At 46.0% G+C, this 12,163-nt stretch overlaps 1 protein-coding gene across 1 annotated transcript; it reads right to left on the reverse strand.

Annotated features, from left to right (window-relative positions):
* Nucleotides 1-7,795: 7,795 nt before the first annotated feature.
* LOC144274992 (olfactory receptor 6N1-like) lies at nt 7,796-8,752 on the reverse strand. The gene has a single exon (XM_077834076.1). The coding sequence runs from the start codon at nt 8,750-8,752 to the stop codon at nt 7,796-7,798; it is 957 nt and encodes a 318-aa protein (XP_077690202.1).
* Nucleotides 8,753-12,163: the final 3,411 nt, after the last annotated feature.

Genomic DNA, 12,163 nt, shown 5'->3' on the forward strand with positions numbered 1-12,163 from the left:
AAGGCTGAGACTTCGATAGTACTCTATAGGAGTTAGGCACCCGCTCCTCTTGACGAGTTGGGCACCTAAATCCATTAAGGCACTTAGAAAATTGCAACCAATATTGGTAGGAAAGTTAAAACTTTTATTTCACTGATTTTTCTATTCTCTCTCTCTCTCCTTAAGTATTCAGCTGTATATCCATCTCTCTATCTCCCATGTATATAGAATGGGTGCCGTGTGCCTGCAGGCTACAGCGTCCCTGTTTCACCATCCATATTTATCTCCAGCAGCTACAACTGGCTTTGTCCCCTGCTATGGAATCCTCTCTGGGACCTTGTGACCAGTGTGAACCTCTAGTGACTCAGGATGGCCTCTTCAAAAACAGGTGTGACTGGTTGGTTCACAGAAACATACCTAGCAGAGGGAAACAGGGTTAAAACAATAAAATCCTAGGCACACATTGTCTGATTTCACGCACCATTTCAGTCTCTTGCTGAAGTTCTCAGAATCCTCATCGCAGTCGTCCAGGAGGCTCCAGTCTTCACTGGAAATGTTTTCCTTCAGGGTTGCCTCGTCAAAAGCTACCGGTTGGTGCCTTCTGTTCGCCGTACACAGTGCCTTTTTCTCCACCTTCACAGTGAACGTGAGTCTGGCTCTCAGCAGGCGATGGCCGCTTCCGGTGTTGAACGATGGCACTACTGAAATATCCTGCAGGAAGCGTCGTCTATCGATCAGGAAGTAATCGATTTCATTCTTTGTCTTCGCATTTCGTGCGATCCGAGTCCATCTTCTGTTGGCCTTCTTTCGGAACCAGGTGTTACCAATGAACATTCTCTTCGTCTCTGCCAATATATCTAGTCATTCTCGCACGTTTCATTCTCCGATACCTATGAACTTTTCGTCCTCTCTCCCTCTTCCAACCTTGGCGTTAAAATCTCCCATCGCAATCCTTTATGTGGAACTCTGAGTGAGGGTTTCCTCCAGCTCCTGATAGAATCCTTCCATATCCTCATCTTCGCATGCACTTGTGGGAGCGTAGATCTGGATAACTTTGAGGGTATTGTTTCGGTTCAGTAGGAGGTAAAGCACCCCAATACGTGATGACTTCAAATGGCATGAGACGATTTGTCTATCTAAACACTGCCTTTCCTTGCCAGTTTAAGCAGGTTCCACTTAACCCAGGTACCCCCAAAAAACAATGAGGCAGGTTGCCCCCTGCAACCCCGGCCTCTCGGATAGTCTGACACCCAATCAGAATCTCTCCCCACTTATTCATAGATTCCAAGGCCAGAAGGGTCCCTGGGATCATCTAGACTGCATCGCTGTGAAACACAGGCCGTAAGACTTCCCTGAATTAATTCCTGTTTGAACTAGAGCAGATGCTTCAGAAAAAACATCCAATCCTGATTTTAAAATTTCCACTGATGGGAAATCCACCATAACTCTTTGTAAATTGTTCCAGTGGTTAATTACCCTCACTGATAAAAACTGTGCCTTATTTCTCATATGAATTTGTCTAGCTTCAACTTCCAGCTCTTAACCCTTGTTATACCTTTCTCTGCTAGATTGATGAGCCCACCCTTATCACATTTCTGGTCCCCATATGGTTACTTACAGACTGTGATCAGTTCGCCCCTTAACCTGCTCCTTGTTAAACTGAACTGATTGAACTCCTTGAGTCTTCCAATCCTTTAACCGTCCTCATGGCTCTTCACTGAACCCTTCGTGAATTGTGGGCACCACAACTGGACCCAGGATTCCAGCAGTGGTCGCACCAGTGCCAAATACAGAGGTAAAATAGCCTCTCTGCTCCAGATCACCCTGTTTATATGTCCAAGCATCACAGTAACCCTTTGAGCCACAGGCTGTTTTTTTATCCACTCTGAAGTCCCTTAGTTCAGGGTTCCTGCCCAAAGGTCCCCCTCTGGTTCGAGAAGGGCGTCTGAACCTGACTACACTGGTTCATGCAGTGTCGTAGCTGAAAGCTTGTCTCTCTCACCAACGGAAGTTGGTCCAATAAGAGATATTACCTCACCCACCTGTATCTCTCATACACTGCTTCATGCATTTCTCCCACGGGGCTTTTCCTTTGAGCATCAGACCACTGAGATCTGTCTACAGCTACCATGAGGGAGTGCCTGCAGAATTTAACCCTTATCTACCCAGACCACAGCCACCCAAAGTAACTGTGCGTATCAGCAGGACTTGGACCTGGGCCTGTAAGGTTAACGGGTACGTAATATCCCCACACTGCAACCTGGCAGTGCCTGTAGCTGACTCATTCCCTGTGGCCCATACTCTGCAGTGGTTGTACGCCACGGTAAATTCCATCCTGCATGATCGGACTGAAAGTGCTCTTGGCTCCTTGACCCTATATTCGCCCACGGGGCGCACCAAGAAGTGTCCAGGCAACAATGTGTATCCCAGCCAGCTGCCATGACCATCTTGCTTCTCTGTGTCTGAAGTCCTGGTACTGACCTCGACTCTGACTTCGATTCTGACTCCTGATCGACCCCTAGAAACACAAGTGGGATGCTGAAACCTGGTTTTGACCCTTGTCTCAATTCCTGATTCTGCCTCCGGCTCTGACCCTCGGCTTGACTCTCGACCCTGATACTGACTCTGACCCCTGGCTTCAGTTCCGGGATCTCCAGCTCCTACCACTTGTCCTACCTACCTTTGCCCAGCATCCTGACACAGACTATGTATCGTAAAAATGAATACAGACACTTCCCACATTCTTCACAGAAGGTGAATCTTAAATTGCTCATGCTTAATTACTCAAGCAATTTAATATCCCGGTTCGGAAGGTGATATATAAATGCAAAGCAGCAGCAGTTTGGAATTGGGTGCTCACCTCTATTCATAGGACAGCTCTCACTGGAGTCGATGAACTCATTTCTCAGGGTTTGAGACCAGGTGGGTGAGGTAATACCTTTTATTGGATTCAGAGTAACAGCCGTGTTAGTCTGTATTCGCAAAAAGGAAAAGAGTAGCTCACGAAAGCTTATGCTCAAATAAATTGGTTAGTCTCTAAGGTGCCACAAGTACTCCTTTCCTTTTATTGGACCAACTTCTGCTGGCGAGAGACATGTTTTCGACACACAGAGCTCTTCAGGGTTTGGCAGACAGGACTCCGGTTCCACTGAGGTTCTTGTCTTTCATCATTCTGCAGAAATGGGACTTTCTCAGTAAAGAGAGCTGCAGTTATCTGAAGGGATGAGCCGGTGCCTGTGATCTACCTTTGGAAAATGGGCTTCCCCTTCGATTTAATAAGTGTAAATGCTCTCTCATATTTGTATTCTTTCTTCATGCTTTTCAATACAGTCCCACTTCAACCTTTCTCCCACTTGGTTCATTTTGTGTCTCCAAAGCGTTGTAGCTAACAATGCCCACTGTGAGTTGCAATTATACAAGTCCCATTCTACATCATGTTTTAGTCTAATGATCCTTTGTGGAAAATATTTTAGAACACGGACAAACACCAGCTTTCATTTTTGGGAGATGGCTGTCCAAGGTGATGGCCAGTTATCATGTACTTGTACCGCCCCCGAATTAGTATTCAAGAGATGCTGCCATCTAATGGGCATTTTTGAAAATAGCAGCCCATATCTCACTCTTACAACATGCTGCCACCTAGTGGCCATTTTACAGTATAACTTTCCCATTATTGACAGGTTTCAGAGTAGCAGCCCTGTTAGTCTGTTTCCGCAAAAAGAACAGGAGGACTTGCGGCACCTTAGAGACTAACAAATTTATTAGAGCTTAAGCTTTCATGAGCTACAGCTCACTTCATCGGATGCATAGAATGGAGCATATAGTAAGATATATATATATAGAGAGAGAGAGATTAGTTGGAAGTTACCACACAAACTGGGAGAGGCTAATTAGTTAAGATGAGCTATTACCAGCAGGAGAAAAAAACTTTTGTCATGATCATCAAGATGGCCCATTTACACAGTTGATAAAAAGGTGTGAGGCTACTTAACATGGGGAAATAGATTCAATATGTGTAATGAGCCAGCCACTCCCAGTCTCTATTCAAACCCAAGTGAATGGTATCTAGTTTGCATATTAATTCAAGCTCAGCAGTTTCTCCTTGGAGTCTGTTTTTGAAGCTTTTCTGTTGCAAAATTGCCACCCTTAGATCTTTTACTGAGTGGCCACAGAGGTTGAAGCGTTCTCCTACTGGTTTCTGAATGTTATGATTCCTGAAGTCAGATTTGTGTCCATTTATTCTTTTGCGTAGAGACTGTCCGGTTTGGCCAATGTACGTGGCAGACGGGCATTGCTGGCACATGATGGCATATATCACATTGGTAGATGTGCAGGTGAATGAGCCCCTGATGGTGTGGCTAATGGCATTAGGTCCTGTGATGGTGTCATTTGAATAAATATGTGGACAGAGTTGGCATCGGGCTTTGTTGCAAAGACACACATAGTTTGATTCTCATCATCTCATATCTCTTCTCATGACAAAGTTTGTCCAAATGTGGGATACCATTACTGAGAAAGTCTTCATATTTTTTATAAGCCAAATCAATCAATCAGATATGATGGCATATATCACATTCGTAGATGTGCAGGTGAACGAGCCCTTGATGGCTCACCACACGATCCATTGTCTACAGCCAAGCTCTAAGATACAACTGCATTTGCTCCAATCCCTCAGACAGAGACAAACACCTACAAGATCTCCATCAAGCATTCCTAAAACTACAATACCCACCTGCTGAAGTGAAAAAACAGATTGACAGAGCCAGAAGAGTACCCAGAAGTCCCCTACTACAGGACAGGCCCAACAAAGAAAATAACAGAACGCCACTAGCCATCACCTTCAGCCCCCAACTAAAACCTCTCCAGCACATCAAAGATTTACAACCTATCCTGAAAAAATGATCCCTCACTCTCACAGATCTTGGGAGACAGACCAGTCCTCAATTACAGACAGCCCCCCAACCTGAAGCCAGCAACCACACACCAAAACCACTAACCCAGGAACCTATCTTTGCAACAAAGCCCGATGCCAACTCTCTCCACATATTTATTCAAGTGACACCATCTTAGGACCTAATCCCATTCGCCACACCATCAGGGACTCGTTCACCTGCACATCTACCAATGTGATATATGCCATCATGTGCCACCAATGCCCCTCTGCCACGTACAATGGCCAAACCGGACAGTCTCTACGCAAAAGAATAAATGGACACAAATCTGACATCAGGAATCATAACATTCAGAAACCAGTAGGAGAACGCTTCAACCTCTGTGGCCACTCAGTAAAAGATCTAAGGGTGGCAATTTTGCAACAGAAAAGCTTCAAAAACAGACTCCAAGGAGAGACTGCTGAGCTTGAATTAATATGCAAACTAGATACCATTAACTTAGGTTTGAATAGAGACTGGGAGTGGCTGAGTCATTACACATATTGAATCTATTTCCCCATGTTAAGTAGCCTCACACCTTCTTGTCAACTGTCTAAATGGGCCATCTTGATGATCAGGACAAAAGTTTTTTTCTCCTGCTGGTAATAGCTCATCTTTACTAATTAGCCTCTCACAGTTTGTATGGTAACTTCCAACTTATCAGTATGTATATACAGCTCTTACTATATGTTCCATTCTATGCATCTGATGAAATGAGCTATAGCCCACGAAAGCTTAAGCTCTAATAAATTTGTTAGTCTCTAAGGTGCCACAAGTCCTCCTGTTCTTTTCCCCATTATTGTATTGGCTACTGAACTCTATTGGTCACTAGTCAGTATTTCTGACACCCCCACCCGCCTCATTTCCTCTACTCTGCTGCCATCTAGTGTTGATTTCCCAGTATGACAGCCTGTTGCTCTTTCCTCTAGTGGATTCTTCTCTCTATAGCTGCCTATTTCCCGTTCTTAAAAAGAAAAGGAGTACTTGTGGCACCTTAGAGACTAACAAATTTATTTGAGCATGAGCTTTCATGAGCTACAGCTCACTTCATCAGATGCATACAGTGGAAACCCACGGTATGCATCCGATGAAGTGAGCTGTAGCTCACGAAAGCTCATGCTCAAATAAATTGGTTAGTCTCTAAGGTGCCACAAGTCCTCCTTTTGTTTTTGCGAAGACAGACTAACACGGCTGTTACTCTGTTTCCCGTTCTTGACTCTCATGTCACGTGGTGGCCGTTATTTAATATAACAGCCCATAACTCACTCCATAACATCTGCTACTATCCACCTTTCACTATGCAGCACAGAGGTCCTCTTCTCTTCAGTGCTATCTACTCAACACTTACACACCGTTATACAGCTTCACCTCCCTTTCCATTGGTCCTTTGGCAACATAATTTCTCCTTTCTTGCCCCTCCACTTTGCCTGCTGTTCATTGGGCAGCACAGCTGCACCTGTCCTCTCTGCCCTCTTGTGGCCCTAGACAGCATAATTGTATCTCTCCTCATTTCTTACCTACTGCTGCTAGGTGTGTGCTGTTTCAAACTATAGCCACTGGGAACAAAATCGTACAAAAAATGATTGCAACATTCGTGGCTACAAGAGCGCATACAGTGGCAGCAGCTCTCAAAGGCTTAGCAGGGGTTTCCCATCCATCCAGCGCCTTTCTGTTGATGTGGGCTCTGTGTCCAATGGAAATGCACAGATTGAAGCTACCATGACAGATTCCCAGTGGCTCTCCAGGCTGAGATTCTCAGAGGCGTGTAAGGTGATGTGCATCCATCTCCCATTTCAAAGGGATTTGGGTGACTAACTCTGTTATGTCTCTTGGGAAACCCCTTCCGCAGAGTCGGAGCCCTACAATTCTCACTGGTGCCCAGCTCCCCGACCTCTGGCCAAGCCCTGACGTGCTCCCAGTGACTGAGACAGCACTGCCGTGTTTGGCATCACAGGAGTTCTGCCCGTTGGTAGGTGGTTACCGCTTCCTCTCACCATAAGTTGCCTCACCCCCTGAGGAAAGGGCCCTGTGTGGAGCAGAGCTGCCTGGGGTACCTGGGGCTGACTAGACACTGTGCCCTCAGAACTAGCTCTGTCGGACATTGGGCTTGTTGCAGTTAGTTTTGGGGACGCTCATTGTAACAGGTCCCCTCCCTTTGAACTGCTCTGTGCAGCTGGTGGAAGCAGAGCAGCTGGTGCCCTGCAGGGCCATGAGCAGAGTCCCTCATCAGTGACCATTTGACCGACCCGACCCCCAGAACGGCCTCCGTTCTACGGGTGCCCTGGCAAACCCCCAGCTGGGCCTGGACAGTCCCAGTGGACCTGGCGTGTGAGTCTACCTCTTTGTTTGCCCAACCTCCCTGCCTCCAAGGGCCTGGTGAGCCTGGAGCTGTTGCTTTCCCGGAGCTGGTCACAGCCGGGTGTAGCCCAGATAAGAGCTATAACGCTGTTCCAGGTGAAGTGTCCAGAGGTCACTTCTGGGGCCTGGTTGTTTGCCTCCGGCCTCTGTGAGTTCAGTGAAGATGGTTGGTTTGCAGTGGGTTATGATGGTAATATGCACAATTTCAGGGGTGGCAGATTTCCCAGCCTTACGTTCCCATCTCTGCTGCACAAGGAGTTACTATTTTTATTGTCCAAACATTTATTTTGATCACGAATGGCTTTTCTAAAGATCTAAACAATTGGTTACAATTTTGTCTCCATTCTGCCTAGTGCCCATAACTCCATGATGGAAACATAGTTATGGCCACCTCCCTCCCTGGTCCTTCCACTGAGATGGACAACACTGAGTGCTGAGATTTTCACTAGGACTTTTCAACTTAATTTTAATGGGGGATGATTGCTGAAAACATCCAGACAGCCTGAGGTTTTCAAAGCTAAGTTATCTCAGAGTCTCTGCACGTTTTTGTGAAAGCCACATTTACTGACTGCTTTCCTCAAAGCTTCCTTGACCTCTCTGTTTCTCAGGCTGTAGATGAGGGGGTTTACCAGGGGAGTCAGGACCGTGTAGCAAAGAGAGACCACTTTGTTTAGGTCTCTCAGTGTATCACGTTTCGGTAGCATGTAGACAATAATTAGGGTTCCATAGAAAATTGTCACCACAATGAGGTGAGAGGAGCAGGTGGAAAAGTCCTTTTGCCTCCCGGTGGTGGAAGGGATTCTCAGGATGGTGGCAATGATGCACATGTAGGATGTCAGGGTTAGTAGGAATGGAGGCAGGGTGAATACACAGGCTAGTATGAAATCCATCAATATGACCTGGTGGGTGTCACTGCAGGAGAGCTCTATCAGTGGAATGGCATCACAATAGAAATGGTCAATTTCATTAGGGCCACAGAATGTTAACTGTGATAGGAATAAGACCAAGATGGTAATAGCCCAAAGACCATTTAACCAGGAGCCAGCAGCCAAGTGGAAGGAAAACCTGATATTCATAAGAGTTGAATAGTGGAGGGGTTTACATATCGCTAAATACCGATCATAAGACGTCGCTGCTAGGAGACAGCATTCTGTACCTGCCAGAGACCCAAAGAAATCCAGTTGTGTGATGCAGCCTCTGACTGAGATGGTTTTGTCCCCAGTCAGGAGACTGGCCAGCATCCGGGGCAGCATGGCTGAGGTGTAGCAGGTCTCTACGCAGGACAAATTCCCCAGGAAGAAGGACATGGGGCTGTGAAGATGCTGGTCAGCCACAATGAGCACCACAATGAGGGTGTTCCCAACCACGGTTGCCATGTAGATCACAAGGAACATCAGGAAGAGAAGAATTTGCAGGTCAGGGAGATCCCTGAATCCCAGGAGGAAGTATTCAGTGATGGCTTTTTGGTTTCTGCAGTCTGCCATTGGCTGAGTCTAGGAACAATAAATCTGTGCGACTGAATTGGAAGGACACAGAGTTAAAAGTTAATCAAATCCCGTGAATTAATTCCATAAATATTCAGAAACTCCCCTTCCTCTCTTGGTTACAGGCTGAAATTTTAAGGCTAAGTTTAGATTTCAGAGCAAAGTGCTAGGAAACTGAGTCCGAGGACAGAACATTGCTCTGATGGGGAAGAGGGTTTTCGACACGGATATCAGTGATTACTATAAAAGCCCATTTATCTGGTAGTCACATACTGATATGACAGATCAGATCATTTCTCTGTCTATCATATCCTATCTAGTGACATACCAGAGCTTAACAATGATGCTTAAATGCTGTGTTTCACTTCTGGCAATGGCCAGAATCATGCCATGTCTTATGAGTCAAAATCAAACATCAACTCAAATCTTGGACTGAGATTTTTCAATGTGGTCTAGAGTTCTTAGGCAACGTCCTGCTGTTAGATTTCTTTCCATGAATTCTAACACTATATCCTGGTATATTCAGCATTTCAGTGCCCTGTAGGAGAAGGAATAATTTTCACCCCCTCACAAGAGATCAATTCATGCCATAAATTATGAAGTGGAGTAAATTCTCCCTTAGTGCCTGTGGTGGTGATGGGAACGTGGTGAGGGACTGGCAGTGCCTTTTCTGTTTCTCAACAGTAGCTATGTAGCAGTCATAAAATACAGCTCTTTGAAGGGTGGACCTTAGGAAGGTGCAAAACCAAGCTGATGTGCAACCCTAACTGGGGAATGACCCTTCCCTCTCCATAATGAGTGTGGGATGATAATACAGGAAAGTCACTGGGTGAAAAAAAAATGCTTTCCCTAAACTCAGAGTCTAGAAACAATCTGGCATGTGTGATCCGGGCTAGTAAGACTCTATCACCACTCGCCACCGCATTCAAAAGTCATGGAATACCAGAGACATTCCAGAAGACAGGAAAAGGGCAAATATAGTACCCATCTATGAAAAAGGAAATAAGGACAACCCAGGGAATTACAGACCAGTCAGCTTAACTTCTGTACCCGGAAAGGTAATGGAGCAAATAATTAAGCAATCAGTTTGCAAACACCTAGAAGATAATGAGGTGATAAGTAACAGTTAGCATGGATTTGTCAAGAACAAAGCGTGTCAAACCAAACTGATAGTTTTCTTTGACAGGGTAACAAGCCTGGTGGATGGCGGGAAGCGGTAGATGTGGTATATCTTGACTTTAGTAAGGCTTTTGATACTGTCTTTCATGACCTTCTCATAAACAAAGTAGGGAAATACAACCTAGATGGAGCCACTCTAAGGTGGGTGCATAACTGGCTGGAAAACCATTCCCAGAGAGTAGTTATCAGTGGTTCACAGTCATGCTGGAAGGGCATAATGAGTGGGGTCCCACAGGGATGGGTTTTGGGTTGGGTTCTGTTCAATATCTTCATCAACGATTTAGATAATGGCATAGAGAGTACACTTATAAAGTTTGTGGACAATACCAAGCTGGGAGGGGTTGTGAGTGTTTTGGAGGATAGGATTAAGATTCAAAATGATCTGGACAAACTGGAGAAATGGTCTGAAGTAAATAGGATGAAATTCAATAAGGACAAATGCAACGTACTCCACTTAGGAAGGAACCATCAGTTGCACACATACCCAATGGGAAATGAGTGCAGAAGGAAGAAGTACTGTGGAAAGGGATCTGGGGGTCATTGTGGATCACAAGCTAAATATGAGTCAACCGTGTAACACTGTTGCAAAAAAAGCAAATATAATTCTGGGATGTATTAGCAGGTGTGTTGTAGGCAAGACACGAGAAGTAATTCTTCCACTCCTGGGCACCACATTTCAGGAAAGATGTGGAGAAATTGGAGAAAGTCCAGGGAAGAGTATAACAAATACGATTAAAGGTCAAAACCTGGGTTTGACCCACATCCCAATCCTGACTCTGTCTTTGGCTCTGATCCTCGCCTTAACTCTGACTCTGATTTTTGCTTGACCCTCAGCTTGACCCTGACACTGGCTCTGACTCCTGGCTTCAGTTCTGGGATCCCAAGCTCCTGCCACTAGTCCTGCCTACCTTTGCCAAGGATTCTGGAAGTTTTCCTGGACCACCCCTCACACTTGTACAAGGCCAGCCCTGGGGGAAATGGAGGCAGTGGGTCACCCCCTACCCAGCACGTTCCAAGGGGCACTAAACACACCTGAACAGGTTGACAGGCCTCGGGGAGAACTTTCCATTGTGCGAACACAAATGGGCAGCTTTGATCAACACTCTGTGAAGTAGTTGGGTTACATCCTGTCTCCGAGAGCCTCAAAATGGACCCCAGGAAGGTGAAAGCTGTTCGGACCTGGGCGGCACCCCTGGAACATCAAGGAGCTGCAGTGCTTCCTTGGGTTTGCTAATTTTTATAGGCACTTCATGCCTGGGTTTTCAGACCAGATAGCCCCATTGACAGTGCTCCTCCGCAAACACACCTCCTTCACCTACTCTCCGGAGGCTCAACAGGTGTTCGACCAGCTCAAGATGTCCTTCACCAGTGCTCCAGTCTTGATCCATCCTGACCCAATGCGGGCCTTTGTCAGTGAGACTGATGCATCTAATGTTGCAATTGGGACCATACTTCCCCAAGAATCAGCTCCCCAACAGCACCTGTTCCCTTGTGCTTATTATTCTCAGAAACTCACACCCAGCAGAACAAAATTATGAGATTTTAGATACAGAGCTTCTAGCAATCAAAGCCACCTTCGGGGAATGGCACCACCACCTTGAAGGTGCCCGACACCCAGTACAGGTATACACAGATCATAAAATCTTGGACTATCTCCGTAGGGCAAAGGCACTGAACCAAAGACAGCTTCAGTGGGCGCTGTTGTTCACACACTTTTATTTTACCATCACCTATCACCAGAACAAGGCAGCCAATGCCCTGTCCTGAAAAGGGGAATACCTCCCTGACCATACCCAGCTGGTGTGCATCCTCAAGCCCTATATTTTCCTGGATGCTCTATTCCCCAAGACCACTTCCTCCTTTAGTTAGTAAGAAGGCGCCCCTCAGCACCTTCAGACACCCTATCTAGACTCTAGGTGGTTATTACTGTGGATTTGATAGTCAAGCTTCCCTTATCTGCCAAGCATACCATCATCCTCCTACAAGAGCCTGTCTGGACAGCACCCCTAGAAGAGATGGTGTAAGGCCTAGTGGGTCTATAGGACTACCAGGCAACAAACATCCCCACATTGCTACCTGTAATTTGATTATTCCTTGCAACACACAATCTGCAGTGGTTTAACACCAGGGGAAGTTCCGCCTCATGTGATCTGACTGACAGTGGTCTTAACTATCCCTGATTGGCTCCTTGACCCTATATAAAGCAATGGGGTGTAAAAGGAAGTGTCCAGG

The sequence above is a fragment of the Eretmochelys imbricata genome, chromosome 14 (genome assembly GCF_965152235.1).
Source record: "Eretmochelys imbricata isolate rEreImb1 chromosome 14, rEreImb1.hap1, whole genome shotgun sequence".
NCBI classification, from domain to species: Eukaryota; Metazoa; Chordata; order Testudines; family Cheloniidae; genus Eretmochelys; species Eretmochelys imbricata.